The 17778-nt window shown below is 41.8% G+C and overlaps 1 protein-coding gene across 1 annotated transcript in view; it reads right to left on the bottom strand.

Moving 5' to 3' along the window:
- Positions 1 to 17778, bottom strand: part of pclob (piccolo presynaptic cytomatrix protein b) — a 45266-nt gene that overhangs the window by 12420 nt on the left and 15068 nt on the right. Inside the window, exons 13-19 of the mRNA XM_057052651.1 lie at positions 13856 to 14680; positions 7256 to 13742; positions 5358 to 6919; positions 4990 to 5255; positions 3843 to 4665; positions 2714 to 3764; positions 718 to 744 (exon numbers count right to left, since the gene is read on the bottom strand). Coding sequence (XP_056908631.1) covers positions 718 to 744; positions 2714 to 3764; positions 3843 to 4665; positions 4990 to 5255; positions 5358 to 6919; positions 7256 to 13742; positions 13856 to 14680 — 11041 coding nt within the window. The remainder of the gene's footprint in view (positions 1 to 717; positions 745 to 2713; positions 3765 to 3842; positions 4666 to 4989; positions 5256 to 5357; positions 6920 to 7255; positions 13743 to 13855; positions 14681 to 17778) is intronic.

The following is a 17778-nucleotide window of genomic DNA, read 5'->3' as shown; positions in this document are numbered from 1 at the left end:
TTTAGTACACTTACTAGAGACTTATGGACCACCAGACAGCAACTGTGAAGCTTGTTAAGTATGCATTGAAAAAGGCAGCCGTACTGGGGAAAAAACTGTTGAAAAATTGGGCTTAAATTTGCGGTTCAGTGGCACAACTAATGACAAAATTTGCCCAAGTTTCAAATGACGCTTTTCATCTTGTCAGCATTACTTTTCAGACGCAGAAGCAGTGATGAGGAGAAACGGCCTGATGTAAATGTGTGTTGAACAATTTGGTTGTCTAATTTCCGAGTTTCATAATCCAGTAACATTTTTGGAAAGAACTCTTCAGCCTTTTTGCCACCGAATGACAATTACGAACTACCAACCTAGCATCATCACACACAACACACACTTCCTTTATGAAAACGTGCATGAACATGAATAGCCTTTTGGGAATGGGTCTAATTGTCTTACAGAACCAATGTGACGTGTCATCATTCCAGAATGAGATTGTCAAAATAAAAAGTCGTTAAGATGGTGGTTCATTCCAAAATGGATCAGACATGTCAACGGCATGTCAACTACAAAAGATCTGCTAAATGACATGTATTATATACTGAGATTGAGATGTGGATCATTCCAGAATGAGCCTGATATGTTTACAAAATCAATCAAATGGCCAGAGCCATGAAGCGAGGCATGGAGGCAAACAGTCTCTATCGGCACTATGTGGAAATTGGAATGCTCTCTCACCTTCTATATTCCAGTTTGGGCCTCCAGCTGGGGTACAAGGTTATATATAATTTTCAGAAGCTTGTCCAACATAATTTCATTAATCTGACAGACTACAGCTGAGCTATATTTAGTAAGGTTCTTAATCAAACTTCAGCACATGCAGCAAAAGCAGACTTTTATGGCTGGACAAGACCACATGGGTACACTGCTAGCGAGTAAATACACAAATTCAAGCCAAAGCATTGTAGGGCACAATGAACAGATTTTTATAAAAGGAAGCAGGCTTGTACTGTAGTGTATAAATATTAAGAGCCATTAATTGGTGAAAGTTGAAGCCATTAAACATTTTTTTGCAAGTGATGTAAGACACATTAATGTGTTTGATACTTCAACGAACCGTCCATCATATTTGTTAAAAGCTAGCATTGACTTATTAAGTGCTGCAATGGAGATGATTAAATGTAGCCAATTCCAATAATACTCAAAGTAAAAATAATTATAATAACAAGATTAAGACATCAAGAAATTTACTGTAGTTTACATTTTGTTTTATACTGGGTAAAATAAAGATCCAATAGGTCCTAATACATTATTTTTTGCATCGTGCTAGTAAATAAATTAAAAGCCAAATCATCGTCCAAATCAGGTAAGGGCCCTCTTGTATGATTGCTGTGTCATTCTGACAGGTAGAGTATAATAGCAACGATGAATTCCTTTGGAAAAGAATTAACTAAGCCGTAGTAATTCAACACTATCAATCTCACTGTTACTGGTACATGTCAATATTGGCTGTCAATCACTGTGACACAGACATCTCATAGAGCAATGAGACATCCAGAGCAACAACCAACAAGCAGAAAACATAGATTTTATTGAGATGGAAATGGAAAACATGTATCGCACAACATGCAAGAACTCAAAGCTGGATACAGACAAATTAAAAATATATAACTACAACTATGATATTTTACAAATGGTAAACAGGAATCAATATAAATTTTTATTTTATCATAATATGTCACTGCATAGCGGGGTATTGAGGGGAACTCCTCATTATTGACGGGATTGGTGACACAAATGTACTGCATAAACCCACGGTAGGTGTGAGTCAGTTATATATATATTTCTTAACAACTATTTAGGCTACAGAAGTCGCTGTTCATGCTAAAGACTGATGTACAGTGTAACTTTCTTAGGTGATCATCTAGTTCTAAAAAAACCCTATTTCACTCTACAAGATCATTCAAAAATAGGAAGTTAAAGTCCTTCAGAAGTTTGCTTGTCTTTGCAAAAAGGTTTCAATAGCTAGGACATTACTAAATTAACATATTAATCTCTATTCATGGCATAAAACAAACATCTTTAGACATTTATCTTTGTTTTATACTGTGAAGGACAAAACATCAAAGATCTGTTTCTTAGTTTCTGGTTCACCACAGGCTTACTATTCAATGTCCTATGTTGTCACGACATAACTATATATGCAGGAGTACATCCTCAGGAGTGTGGATACAAACTGGGTATATTTTAATCATAGATGTCCACATTTGCAACTTCAGGAATAAGGCAGTTATGACGTTAACACGTGTGAGAACAGTTCAAGTTCCGGGATATTTGTGTTATCACAGAGGTAAATTACCATTTAAGGGCTGCATCTATCAGTAAGCATGTATCGCTTGCCTTTTGTGCTCCAGTAAGTTTAGAAAATTAAAAGACTTAGCATGCAAATGAAGTCGCAGAAACACGGAGAGAGGTGATTGGTACATACATAAACACAGCCCATCAGAGTGTTATGTATCAGACGGTCAGATATACAAAGGAAAAGTGACAGCATGCAGAAAAACTGTTTAGATAAAGGGGGGAATAAAGTAATGAAACTCCAGAAGCAACTTGCAGCAGATTTTTTTGATAAAAAGAACCACTTAATGCATAAATTCAGACCACTTAGCATTAGCATGCATGAAAAGCTGGTCCACAGAGTCAAGTTGGTGTAAAAGTCTTAGCCTCCATTTACCTTCGCTGTCAGACATGGCGCCTTGCAAGTCATCCATGACGAATGCGGTATCTCGTTCATAATCACGTGTTCGCGATTCCTCCCTCATATGTTGTTGTACCTCCGGGAGGGAATGGCTAGAACCAAACTGGTCTCTGGAGTCGGCGGAGATTGGAGGGAGAGGTCCTGCTGAAGCTCTAGCCATTCCCATTGGTTGCCCCACAGGGCTCAAGGGGCTTTCTTCCTCAGAGTTCTGTGCTACAATTGGAATACGTCCCCGACTTTGACTGATGGGTAAGCTAGTAGGTTTTGTTCTTGCCACTCCAGAGGCAAATGCTGCATCAAGAACATCTCCTTCTGTTTTCAGTCTAAGTGAGGAGCTGGAAAGGTCACGTTTAATAGATAAATCCAATCCATAAACAGAGGTTGGGCGAGAGGAGGGACGTGATGATGGTCTGGAACGGGTGCCACTTGGGTATGTGCCATCATCCTGACCAGTGGCCCTGATGCCTGATCCTAGTCCAAGGGATTGCCCAAGATTAAGAGAACCAGCAAGGTTTCCCCCAAGTGATGAGCCCAAATATTTTTGTTGCTCTGCCAAGTTCTTTCTCAATCCAAATGTAATCTCATCCTGAAGTAACCTTGCTGTGGTAGCCAGATTGGTCACAGAGGAGGCCCCAGTTCCCATGTAACTTGTAAAGTCAGGCTCCAGGTCCCTACTCTCCTGGATTGGAGAAAATTTTGTGACAGCCTTTGGGTCTATTAAGGCTTTTTTGTTTTTCATCTGTTTCTGGTAAAGCACAGCGGCTGGTAATTGTTTTGCTGCCTGTTTTTCAAGGGTAAGTCGGCCAATGCTGTATTTTTCTCCCTTAGGGAAGTGACGAAAACTACTATCGCTGGGAATATAATGGGGCAGGCCAAGACCTGTTAAATGTTCTAGTCCTTCAGTTCCTCGCCTAAATTCCTGCTTGATCTGCTGTTTCAGTAGTTTCAGTTCATAAGGATCTTCCATGGTGTCATCTTCTCCCTTCCCAAAGGTCTGAAGTCGAGACGAGCCCAAAAAATCTGCCACCTACAAAAAAAGAGAGAATTGAAGTATATTTGCATGAAGACATAAATGTTCATAGACAGAGACCAAGAAGGTATTTACCTCTGCTGAACGTCTGGCTTCTGTGGCTCTGAGCAATCTGTCTGCTTTGGACAACTCTTTATCAGGCAGACTGAATCCAGACCCCAAGCCTGTACTGCTCAGTGCAGATGAAGTCTTTGTCAGCTCTCCTATATCCTCTATCAGAACATAGTTTCTGGCATTATGGTGGTCAATATCAGCATAAAAAGAATCAGCTGAAATGCTGGACATCGGACTGGAGGCCATGCTCCTTTCTTCTAGCCCTAATCTCAAATCCACATTGGCGTACTTTCCTCCAAGGTGAGGAACCCCATAGCCGCTCTCTGTGGAAGTTGAGACGATGAGCAGAGGCTGATTGCGGATCACTTCATAGGCGGAGGTTATCTTGGGATCTAAGTCGGACAGAGTGGACTGATGCTGCTTTCCCTGCTGCAGGAGCAGAGCATGCTGATAGCTGCTAGATTGAGTCTGGCCATGTGAGAGGGATAGGGTTGGGTAGGGAGATACTTGGTAAAGAGATGGCTGTTGATACAGGCTCTGTTGGTTGAAGTGACTGGTTGTTTGGGTCTGTGGGACATACTGGGCATATGGAGAGTAAGGACTGGTTAAAGTATTATACTGGGAATCTGCTTCAGTTTGTGGGGGGATAAACTGGTCAAATTCTGATTGAGGTGCTGTCCTTGGTCTCTCCAAGCCCTCACCTCTGGCCTCCCTTATGTTGCTAACCTCACTGTCTGACATGTAGTCTCTTTCCTCTGCCACCCCTTGCAGATAGGCTCTTTCTCTCTTTTCTCGTTCTTTCAGCAAGGCTTCCTTACGGCGGTTGATACCCATCTCCAGGTACCTACAGTATTAAAGAAAAAAGTACATATTGTTTTGCACAGTGCTTACATTTTTCTTAAATCTACAACTAAACAAACCAATATTTAAATGGCTTCTCACACAGTGGGTACCTGTTACAATGTGTAAGTGTGATGAAGTCTCACTTATTGATGTCAAGGCAGCCTTTTAGCCCATAAGCTACCAAGATAAGAATGGAATCATGCAGATGAAATAGGGATAATGATGCATGAGAATGAACGAGAGCAATGAATGCAAAATGTAAGGATATATGAACATATTGAAGACCTGCATGATAAACGATCACTTTAAATCTGTGGCATCTCACCGTAATTTAGCATCAATTTCCTTTTCCTCTTCATCTAGTTCAGCTTGCTTCTTGCGCAACTTTGAAGATTCTCTCTCCACCAGATCAAGCTCCTTGTCAATGTCCTGCAGGATCTTTGCTCTGGCCATTGTTGTACTGCGAGCAAGACGGCGACGTGCAGAGTTGGTGCTGTAGCCTGACCGTCCTGCGAGTGAATCATCCTCCGGAGGAGGATCTGGTAAAGTCCTCTTTACCTTCTTACCTGTACCAGAGGGTGAGCCCCGCCCCTTGTATACATAGAAAAATAATCAAACTAAGTAAAGGAATAATAAGTACCAATCTTACAATTAATTAGAACCAGTTAGTGAAATTAAACTAATGTCACTTACAGAATAGCTGTCCACATAGTATCCACTCATCCTGTCTTCAGTGGTGGGACTAAGGGGTTTGGGATCAGAGAGAGATTTTTGGCCAGCCTTTAAAATCCTGGGGCCGGATGAAAATCTGCTAGGATCAGCTGTCAGCATTCTCTGGCTTGATTTTTCCGGGGATAACGGAGGGACTTGGTTGTAAAAGATTTTGGATTTTGAAGGCATATCCCCTGAAAGGCGTGTATTATAGTCAAGCTCAATGTGTCTTCTGTCTGACTCTGTCTGACAGCTCAGACTGCCACCCCTTTGAGAGTTCTCTGGAGCTGAGATGTGTTTTATTATTTCCACCTTAGTGTCCATTTGGACATTGGGTTTCTTGATAGTTCCAGAGTGGTCAGTCTGGACAGAAATCTCTGCCACTGTTTGAATAGCAATGCTTGAGACTTTGGAGCCATGTTTTCCATCACCACTATGTTTTCTGGAACGCCTTCGGGCTTTTGTGGGAGCATCCCATTCATCTTGGTCCTCATCATCAGTCTGACCTGAAGTATCGCTATCAATATTTCTTTTGTTCTTCCTTCTTCTTCCTACATGGGGCTTCTCTGATGAATCTTCATCATCTGTGTGCACTCCACTATCAATTATTTTTTTCCCGATGTCTTGATCAGCTTGTTGTTTATTCACTACATTAAGATGGTTATGGCTTTCCTCAAATTGTGGCCCACCAGATGGAACTGTTCCTTCATCTTTGACCGGCCAGTATTGGCCACTGTCTCCTACACCTGCATATTTAGCATCTAAGAGGTTTGCTGTTGTGCCAGTGCTGCCATAATGCTCATCTAGCTGCCGTTGAAGTTGTAACTGAAGTTGTTGGATTTGTTGCAACTGCTCCTTCTGCTGGGCATAGGTCTCCTGCTGGGCCACCATGTGAGCATGGTGCTCTTCCTCTTGTTGGAGGAGAAGCTGCTGTTTCAGAGCTTGAAGCTCTTCAATTTCTCTTTGCACCATAAACTGTTCCTGTTCACGGTAACGCTGGATCTCTTGCCTTTCCCATTCCAACTCCTCAGCAAGACAGAGCTGTTTAAGTTTCTCTAGCTCGAGAAACTCTCTCTCCATTTGATACTGGGCCATCTTGCTGTTGTCTAAGCCAGGGAATATGGGAGAGGAGGACAAGACATCCAGAGAGGCAGCAATTGCCTCGAGGGTTGTGTCTGAGTATATTTCTGGATATCCTGTTATGATGTCAGCTAAAGCAGTTGGTAGAAGTTCCTTACCTAAACCTGGGTCAAATGGAATTAACTGTCCTGGATCTGCACTTGGAATGAATCCATATAAATATGGCAATGCTTCATTTTGAACTGTTGATGTAGGTGTCAATGTTGTGCTGAAAATGGAGCCAGGTTGGGTTGTAATTGCATATGTCGATGGAGCAGGGGCAGCAACAGAAGAGTAAACTATTCCATCTGAGGTTCTCAGAACAGTATTGACACCAAACCCAGCAGCAGGGACTTGGGAATGTGGAGCAGCAGTTGTCCTAGGGTAGCTTCCAGTTGCTTTGCTAGTGTAGTCTAGAGCTTTACCTGTCATAATCAAAAATATAATAGACTTACAAAGTGCAGTAAATCATGATCTCACAATTATTTTACAATTTGAGTTATGGATCATGCAAATTTGATTGTAAATGTTCCTTATGGCACATGCACATTTGTAGTCATTTTGGCTAGCATGAAGCAAAACCAAAATACTGAGGAAGCACACGCAGGCAAACACATGCATCTGTATAAAGACAAAACAAGAAAGAAAAATAATGAAAATATGCACATTACAAACATGAACAAAAATATAATATGCACAATGAACAACTATATAGCAAGCATATATTCAATTTTAAAAAAAAACAACAGCAATGCAATTACCTGCAGAAAGGTGGGCCGCAGTAAGGTCTATAGCCCCGTCTGATGATCCATTGAGGTATCCTTGATCAGTTTTGGTATCATAGGAGAAAAGTCCTGACTCCATTAGATTGCTCTCAGACATGGTTGCCTTGACATTAGTCACTTCTTGACTGCCATACAGTCCATCCGGCTGAGTTGTAACAGGGGGCTGTGTTCTGCAGCTTCCTGTAAATGGTAACTTGTAAATAACATCACAGCATACACTCCTTCTTCCAGCTGTGAGATCTACTGGGATGCCATCATCCTCCACAACACTTGTCACCACTCCTGAGCTTGTGCCAGACAAAGCTACTATAGCTCTTACGGGTCTGTAATTTGACAGATCAATTGCACCTGTTGCTTCTAATGAAACTACAGGCCGTCCATTGCTTATGGTTCCTTGGGTTAAGGACTGTTTGTTTACTGAGGAAACTCCGAAGGAAAGATTAATAGGTGTGTCTTGAGCCGTCACAGTATGGGCTACAGGCTGAGAGTTCACTGGTTTGTAGACTATCTGTGCTAGTGGTTCAAATGGTTTATATGTAGTGAGAGGTAGAGGCAATGATGTTGCAGGGCCCTGCAAATCAAGTGGCTTCTCTGCTGGGGTGTTATTATAGGAGGAAATTGTTGCTGTACATGTGACTATTGTGATATTGTCAGTGACAACAGATAGAGTGGGCGCAGGTGTGATTTCTGAGCTAAGATTTACAATTTCTGGTTGCACCGCTGTGAGTTGACGTCCGGTGTAGTCGCTTAAAAATGACTGCCGATGTGACTCGGGAGGTGTCAAATCCATACCTTGTTCAGTCATTTTTACACCAGTTTTTATAGTGCGCAAATCAATAACATCACCAGGATACAGAATCCTTCCATTCTGTTTTGTCAAGGGTTGGACTTTAGCTAGATCTGACTGTATGGTGACCGCAACGCTGGGTGGAGGGACCTGAGGAAGTCTTTCATGGACAACAGAAACAGTGGTTCTCTGGACCTCAGTTGTAACCACTTGAGTGACCAAACTAGGCAGGCTTTGAGGTGGTTGACCTGAGGTAGAAATTGAAGAGTACATGTGACTCATACTGGAGACCACCTTTTCAGGACCTCGAATCTGTTGGCTCTCAATAGACTCTTGTTGAAATTTAGTAATGGTGAGTGGGACCAATGATACACCTGTGTCCTGGCCAATGTCATGTGCAGTGGGCACTGATGTTCTCCTGGTGTATGCCTCAGTGGTAATTATTTCCAGAGGTTGATCATATTCTGATGAATAACTTAATACTCCTGGTCCTTGCTCAGTTAAAGGTACGGATCCTGCTTCATAGTGGACCTGAACAGATTGACCATCAGAGTGTAGATCCCTTTCTGCAGGCATGCTGATCACCTGTACTGTTGCCAAAGGATGCTGAATGGTTATGGATTCTCTCCTACTGGAAGTAAAGGCTTCAGTATTAGCCACCTTTGTAGGGATTCCATGACCTGTGGAGTAATTAAATATCTGGTTTGAAGTACAAGGTGAATGCACCGTAGATGTTATAGATTCCCTCCTTCTCATGGTGGTTTCCTCAGTTGTAATTATTCCCACGGACATCCCAGGTACTGTCTGAGGCTGCTCGGATGATAATAAAGATGACAATGCAGTGCCTGTCACGACCTTATCCGTTAAAGTTTCCTTAGCCATTAGATCTATTTGGGGTGTTGGGTGTGCCACGACCGATGTTACAATTACTTCAGAGACTTGAGGAATATCAGTGACATGACTTTTGTCTTGCTGTCCAGCGATTAGTTGGGTTTCTGTCACAGAACATGATGTCGCTCCATCATCAGTTGTAAAAAGCTTGGGCATTTGGATAAATTCAGCCGTTTCAGTTATTGGTTGCGTTGCTGTCAGCAGATTTGTAACTTCTGGCCCTTTGACAGATTCAGTTGGAAATACTTCTGCAAATGGTTTTGTTGGAGTGACTTCTTCTGTCACAGGAAGTGAATGTTGTATGAATTGGTACTGTGCTACTGGGGGCAGAACATCCAAGGGCTGAACAATTTGCATTGCTGGAGGGACCTCGACAATGGTATATGCATTGTCAAGACGTTGAATCGCCATTAGTGGTTGGAGAGCAGTTTGCTGACTGCTATGTGGTGTTTGTGACCTCAAAACCTCCTCTGTGATAGTTACATCAATAGGCATATCCTCTTCTGTTTGTGGTATTTTAATTTGATTTTCAATTTGTGTATAAGGAACAGGAGAGGGGATTGAATCTAGGTTATCTTGGGAAACTACTACTTCTAAAAGTACTTCAGGCGGCTGCTGTTTAGTATCAAAGTCCATTTGAGATTGTGACTCTGCAGAAACAAATGGTGTTTGGCTCTGTGGAATTGATGCTTCAGTTGAAACTTCTGGCACGCTGGGAGTGATCTTGACGGTAAAGTCTGGATGTGGTACAATAGACTGTGCATGTTCTTGCTCACTTGGAGGTTGGACCTCAGGTATAGCTTTGGTTGGTTGCTGAGCAATTTGTTGTTTCTGCTCTATAAATGGTTTCTTGATAGGTGCAGGAACACTGTGTAACGTAACATATGATTCTGGATCTGATGACACTTTATTGTCATCAGCTACAGATGGTGGTGTTGGTGCTACAGAGAGAACATAATCTCTGCTGACTTGCACGTCTGTAGGAACTACTACAGGCACCACAGTTGTTTGTACTTGCTCTCCTGCAGAATTTGGAGGTAGCTGTCTGACATGAGGGACAGAGGCCCTTCTAACCATAGCTTGTGCCGAGAATGCCTCAATGGGTGCTTTTTGCTCTGAAGTCTGAATGTCTGAAGTTTTTGTAGATGGAATAGAACCTCTTCGCACAGGTGCCTGGACTGTGATGGCCTCTGGTGGTGAACCAAGCTCAGATGGAAGGGTTATTACAACATAGGTCTGCAAACACTTAGCGTATCTTGGAGATAAGGGCGATTTTGGAGAGGCTGTCCCCAATTTAGACTCCACTGGTCGTGTTAAACTTAGGGAAAGAGCATTTGGAGGCTCTTTAGTCCTAGGAAGCGTTGCAGCTTTTGGGACAACAGGAGGTGGTTTAACACTCTCACCAGGCTTGTGGCTGAAAACTAATCCTGCTGGAATTGATGTAGGTTTAGGTGGAATAGGTGGAGGAGGTTTAGCAGGTTGATAAGAGCAAACCGTTGTAACAGCTGATGTTGCTGAAGTAACTGTCACAGTAGTGGGAACCTGTGGTTTTGGATAAAGAGGTGGCTTATGCGTTGTGGTAGAAGGTGGTGGGGAGGTATCTTGTACAATTCTTGCCCCAGGTGTTGGTTTCGACAGAAGCGATGAAGCTGATACCATAATCTCTGCTGGTGTTTTAGTGGAGGGTAAAGGTGCAACAGTTGATGGTATTTTAGATTCAAGTTGTGATGCTGCTTGCCTGTTTTGTGTCAGCGAAGGGGTGGAAACAGTCGGTGCAGTGTTAGCTAAGTCTTGTGAAGTTTGTCCATGCAGACATGTGGTTTCAGCACTGGGAACTATTATGACGACATGTCCTTTTCTGGTTGATGCAATGGCCATGTTATCTGCAAGAATTTCTTCCATTCTTGGCTGTATATCCACAATCACCGACTTCATTGGCTGACCAGTCACAGTGGTATCCTTGGCTGTAGTGGTCAACGTAGAACTGACATGATGATCAATCTTTATAAGGGACTGCTCTGCACAAGGCTCAGATACTGACACTGATGTAGAACGAGGAGGAGGAGGTGGTGGGACCTTCTTTTTGACTATAGTTGTTGACGCAGGAGCTGGTGTTGGAGCTACAGTTGGAATTAAAACTGGGCTGGTACCGGGGGTGACGGGTTGTAGAGGAACTGAGTGAACCAAGTTAGCTTGAGCTAAAACTTGAGCTTGAGTTACAAGTGCAGACACTGGTTGTGGAGTTTGTCCACATATTGGAGATGTAGTTGAAACCAAATCAGGCATTTGGACTATAACTGGCCCTGGCCCTGAAGCTACAGGAATAGAAGGAGAAACATCATGGGCTGCAGCTGAAGAGGAGGCTTTAATTGATGTTGTTGAAACGAGGGATGTAGACTGACTCAAAACAACAACTGGCAATGGACATGCTGCTGAGACTTGTATAGAAGCTGGAGGCTCAAATGGCACCTGGGACGGAGATGAAACCAGATCTGGCATCTGAACTACAACAGCAGAAGGCGTGGACATATTTGCTAGTGACTGTGGGGTTTCTGTAGAATCTTTTACTTGGGCTACTGCGGTTGTTTGACTTGTGGCTTGATATGACACAACATCTGGTATTGTAACCACAACTGTGGAGGAAGTGGGATAAGGGACCCCACTAGGGTGTACTGCCATTGTCACTGGTGATGGTGGTGAAATATCTGCAGATGACTGGGATACAAATGAAGTTGGAGGTGTTGGGGTAGACAATGGAGTTGAATCAGGTGAAAGTGGTGTTTGAGCTTTGAAAGAGGGTGAAGAAGTAGCATTGGATTCTAAACTGGAATCTGGACTGGAAGTTGTAGGTGAAACTGGTGATACTGGTGAAGGTGTAGTAGTAAGTTCTGGGGCTGAAATTGGAGTTGGAATTGGTTTTGGTTCTGGAATTTCACAAACCACACAGATTGGTTCAATTTCTGCTGTTTCATAAAATGGTGGGCTTACAGGTGGATCTTCTTTAGTCTCAGATTCATCACTGGGCGTGATATCAGAGGAGACACCAACACCATATTCATCAGCAAGACTATCATCTTCCTCCTCGCCAGATGAACACTGCGTTATTTTAAGATCTGGTATAGGGAACAGTGCCTTTCTGAGTGCAGGATCTTGAGGAGTCATTGGCCTGACAAAGCCTGTGGACCGTCCTGGAGTAATAGTTGAGACCTCACTGCGCTTAGGTGGTTCAGAGGGGCGAGGTGGGGCTGGTCGTTTCTTTTTCTTCACAGGTAATTCACTTGGAATTTCAGGGCTTGTAGGAGACACATTTGTCTCTTCGGTGATAGAGGATTCTTCTGCGGGTATGGTAACAATGCAAGTTTCAGCCTCTGATGAAGGACCAGTTACTAAATCCCCAAAGGAAGATTCCATGGCTGTCTGGGCCTGTTGAAATTCTTGCTCTATCATCATCAGTTCTAGCTTTTTCTGCATCATTTCTTCATAGACTTCCTCTGGAGATCTGAGCTTTTTAACAGATTCTGACCCAGAATCGCCTTGGAATGCTTCATCTTTGGATTCACTTATTTTAATTTCAGGTGCTTCAACTAAAGATTCATAAAGATAGTCCTCTATTGCCATTCCCCCATACAGCGGCTCTATATCAGGAGGACTTTCCCCGGGAATAGCTTTTGTCTTCTGAATAATTTCCTCATATGCTTCTTCAGCACTCTTGAGAACTTTTGTCACAGTATTCTCTATAAATGGTTCAACTGGTGTATAGGGAATTACTGTTGTTGAAGGCTTACGTCCTATTTGTAGAGCTTGCCTCATCTCTGGTTCTGACTCAATGCTGGCAGAGAACTCAGAGCCAGATGTTCTACTGGTTTCTTCCATGACAACAACCTGTCTTAGATCATTTGGAGAGGAAGCACCATCAGATGGAGACAATGGTTGTCCCTCAAGGTCATCTTTATCTTTCCTTGATTTATCCTCCTTTTTCAATTTCTCATCCTCTGAAGAGTCTTCGATGATAGGCAGAGGCAGTTTTTGCTGTCTGTATTTTCCTTTACGTTTGTCCCCACTGATTTTCCTGTGACTGGGGCTACTGTCACTGTCCTCCTCCAAAGACGAGGCTGATGTATGTGAAGATTCTGGAGTAAAACTAGATGCCTGCACACTAGATGACCCCTTAGAGGGGGATTCTGTGATGCTATCTATATCTTCATCAGTAGCCTGCCTCATGACAGGAATAGCTTTTTTATAAATGCTGGGGGTTGTTTGTTGAACATCTTTTTCAGATATTGGGAGATCTGTTGTTTTGTCATCTTTGCTAATTTTTGAATTATCAAGCTCAGGTTCTTTGACTGGTTCTTCACTCATCGGCGCCTTCTCTTTTTCATCTTCTGAAAGTGACATTTGTTCTTCGTCACCCATACCCATTATCTGTTGGCGAATGAAATCTTCGTCTTCCATATAGGAGTCCGGGCTTTCAGTTTTGATGTCCTCACTGCTAGATGAAATATTGCTCACTTCTAGCCTTCTCCTCTGGACCTTAGGTGAGAGTGTGACCTCACTTTCAGTGCTATCGCCTCTGCCTTGAAAACTGAGGCGCCTTCTCTGGGGTTTAACTTTGTCTTTTTCAGTTGTATCACTGACAATCCGTTCCTCCACCTCCTGTGATATAGGTAATATCTGGGGTGCTGTGTCATCAGATGCTTCTGCTTCTGTTGTTTCAGTATTAATCTTCCCTCCAGTTAGGGAAAGTCTTTGGTTTGTTATTGGCTCTTTCTGGGTCTCAGCTTGCTCCTAAAATTGAAGAAGAAAGAAAACACTTAATTTGTAGTCACAGTATGATTTTTTTTTTTTTTTTTACTATTATAAAATTAAAAAAATAAAATGAGTCAAAGACATGATCTTACTTTGACAACGATGCTCTCTGTGGTCTCCTTAGATACGATAATGCCCACATCTTGAGCCTGGTTACTACTTCTGTCTTTGTCTGCGGCTGGTGTCTCTGGTTTTGCTTCCAGATGTGGTTCCTGTAAACTCAGTTGCATTTCAACTTGCTGTAATGACTTTGTTTTCCGTGTCTCTGGAATGCTATCGTCAGGCTGTGCTTCCTTTGTAATACTGTGTTGAGTAGACAGTTCTGTCTGTTTCACTGTTGACTGAACAGCACCAGCCAAATCAACCTTTGTAGCACCAGTGGACGGGGGCACATCAGCATCCTCTGTCACTGTAGAATGCGTTGCTTCAGCTGTGAGTTTAAGCGCTTCAATTTTGGGAAGTTTGGTCATATTTGGATCTTTTATCTCTGGTTTTGCAACTGTTGGGATATCTACATTTTGCACTGCAACCTCTGGTTTTGGTGCTGTTTCTTTTGGAGTTGTTACACTGTTCAGATTGGTTCCTGCTGTGGATACCAGTGCTGTATTAGGCAAATCAATGGCTGCTGGAGATACAGATGTAGTCCCAGCTTTTATTTCCTCAGGTGGTGGTGTGGTTCCTGGCTTAACAGCAGTGGGCTCCATAGTTGCTTTAGTACTGGGACCAGTTGAAGTTGCTTTGAGAGGGGCAGATATAGGGGCTGATTCTTCAGGTGTGGGTTCTGTCTTCTTTAATACAAGTTTAGTGCTGCTCTCTTTCTTAGGAGAAACAGGTGAAGGCTGTGGCATTTTTCCTGAGTCACCCAACTGTCCAGCCAATGCCCTCTGAGTCTGGCAGTTCAGGCAGAGCCACTCCTCCTACAGCAAAATAACATATTTAATTAGAAGCCATCAAACAATTGTAATCCAAAACTGAGCCCATCATGTCTGTTTCAGCATACGTTGCATCATTCATCATTTGGCAACACCAACTCACTCATCAGCTAAATCAGCAATTAAATGAGCTACAGCTATATGTACCAACATTATATGACTATGAGAGGAAAGGCCAGCTGTGTACTGTTATTTCACCGCTGTGACTGGTATCTACATGTTTTCTTATTAAAGTAGTCCAATTGGGTTAACCCTAATTCTATTATACTTTTTGATTATTTTTGAGCCTTTAATACAATATGAAACCACAATAATGACATGTGCTAATCCTCCTAGACTTTATAAAGAGAGGAAGTTGTGTGTTTGTGATGGAGATTAGGGCTGATTCAGACTGCAGTGACGTAAATAACGCCGTTCACGTGCTCAAATGCTGAGCTGAGCTTTGGCAAGTGATGTAACCCACCCTCTGTCATATTCTGGCGTAAGACTGAGTTTCCAATCCAGCTGCACCAGACATCATTTATTATATTGGACGAAGCATGGCAAAAATATCGCACTGCAAATGTAGCTGATTCAATTTGTTGAAATATCACGTATCTAAACACTTGCAAAGACTGAAGAATATTGTTTTAGAATGAATGGAACTTTTTATAATGGAATTTGTTCTTTATTGAGATGATTCTGTGTTGTTATTTATGGTTTTTGACATTAAGATAATCACAAAGGGGACACAGAGCCTGAGGGGACACAGAGCCTCATCAGTAGAGTGAATGTTACTGATAATCGAGTAAACAAAAATGAATCTAACCTCAGCATGATCTGTTGCAAGCTGAGAGCAAAATCAAAATGAGCCCACGTCAAGTTTAATCTTGTGCCACTGTTGTGATTAATATAATACAGCAACAGGACAATTTGCACACTCAGTGTTTCATACGTAAACTGAATTATCAATGTATAATTAATTACAATAATTGATTATAACTGTAATGCATATATTATGTTGCAGTTTAAACCAGTTTACAGCAGTTGACGCTGCTAAATGTAAGGTAATTTATTATCATGATTTTCTTGGGCCCATGTACCTTAGACTTTCTATGAAAACAGACAGATATGTATATGATTTCATCTTTTTTAGATAAATGTGTAAAGGTTGGTATGACACAGCCTTGGTAGAGATTCTTCCCAATTTATGGGATAGCTAGCCTTTCCAAATAAGAGCTGCTCAGACCTTTGACATTTTTAAATAATTCAGGATATGGTGACATAAATACAGTGGCCGACACCCATTTGTTCTTTACCTAATCAGTTATGTCATTGTAGAAATCACATTAAAATGTAAATTGTAGCCTTTTTTTAATCCAGTAGAAAAGGAAACCAGACGAATGAGTGGAAGGAAATGATCAAACAGCATTGTCAGCCATGCCTTTTCATTTCTGAGTCCTTTTGTTGGTCCTCAAAATGCAGCTTTCCACTTCACAGCGCTCCGAAACTGTGATTGCGGTCGTTGACCTTTTCCATTCCAACTCAACAACACTGAGTACAGCAGTCATGTTTTATCCAAGCATGCAAATGTGGTGTTTTGAAAGCTGAGTAAATGCCTTAAATATGTCGATGAACATTCACTCTTTAACACTAAACCAGTTGTGCAGAATTTTCTTAATCTGCTAAAGCAAAGTATTTTTTTTCAAAGAAGTAGATGCTGCAGCCACCTTACAAGCCTTAATCCCCTCACGTTCCTCTCCGGTGGCAGTGACTGCTTCATTTCCAGTCTGGATGCCAGGCATCAATGTTTGGAGAGACGCCACTGTCTTTTTGTCTAATTAAATCTGATTCATAAATTCGAAGCAGGAGAGCAGAGCATTCAGGAAGAAGATGCTGCCCACAAATAGCCTCTGAGCTTGACTAACAGACATTGACTGTGACAGCAGTTGGGACATCACGTGCTTGGGCAATAAAGCATTCCAATGTCCATTTCACATATTGTGAAACCAGATGTTCCATATTTATATTTATAATGAAAACAACTTTAAATGCAGCCACCTGACATCCTTTATTTGTATCAATCCTGACGCTCTCCATTTGTCATCATGGTATGATATTTAAAGGTGATAGACAGGACTGCAGCTCTAACAGCTTATCTAAGTCTTCAAGAGCTCTTTTGCTGCTGGTAGGGGAGCTGAAAAGACCTTTATTGATCTTCTGGGAACCACCTTTGTCACAAGCTCTAGCTGCCTGATATACCAAGCAACCCAGACAAAGCGAGAGCCCTTAAATCAAGTTCTGACAAGACAGCATGCACTCGAGAGGGTTTCTTTCTAAACTCTGGGAAATTTCCATTTCTCTACAATATGTCAAATTTCCCATCGGCAATCTTAATGATGGCTGTAAAGTGTAGCTACCATAAATATGCTGTATAGTTGTCTAAAAAGGTAAAAAAGCAGGAGTTACATCACTGAGGGAACATACAATTAAGCTGATATCCAATGTTTTCTCAGTAAGAGTCACAATTTGTGTCAAAATAACATTGTCCTTTCTTGGTGGATAAGAAATTAAAGCATAAAATCCTTTAAAATGTATTTGTCATTAAACATACCATGCCTCAGAGTTCAGGGACAAAATGCAGATAATCAAAGATTTATCGTGCCAATAAACACAGTTTCTTTCATTTCTTCCCACTGTGGCTTTCAAGGTCCAGTGTATTAGTTTGCTCAATTTGAGCCTTGCAAAGCATTATTTTTCCCTCAAGACAAATGTTCTAGAAAAAGAGCAAGAATAAACCTGCCAGGCTGTGTTTGGTCTCGTTATAATGACTATTTTTAACACTGACACCAGTCGTGTCTCAGTTACCAGGAAAAGTCTGCGGTTGTCTGGCTTACACCTAAAACTGTGCACCCTTGCAACTATAAAGCCAAAAAAGGATGCTTAGTTTTGCAAGTTTTGCAAAATGTTGGCAGACAATCTCCAGTGGCTGCCAGAATAAGACAAACAATAAAATTCAAAATATAATAACATTTTTCTGATATAAAAAGGAATATCTATTTAAAGTTTGTTCACATTTCAAAACAAACAAAAAAAGCTGTCTC

This window comes from Takifugu flavidus, chromosome 13, assembly GCF_003711565.1.
Source record: "Takifugu flavidus isolate HTHZ2018 chromosome 13, ASM371156v2, whole genome shotgun sequence".
Classification (NCBI taxonomy): Eukaryota; Metazoa; Chordata; class Actinopteri; order Tetraodontiformes; family Tetraodontidae; genus Takifugu; species Takifugu flavidus.
The sequence above is the reverse complement of the archived record's forward strand: the minus strand, read 5'-3'. Positions and strand labels throughout refer to the sequence as shown.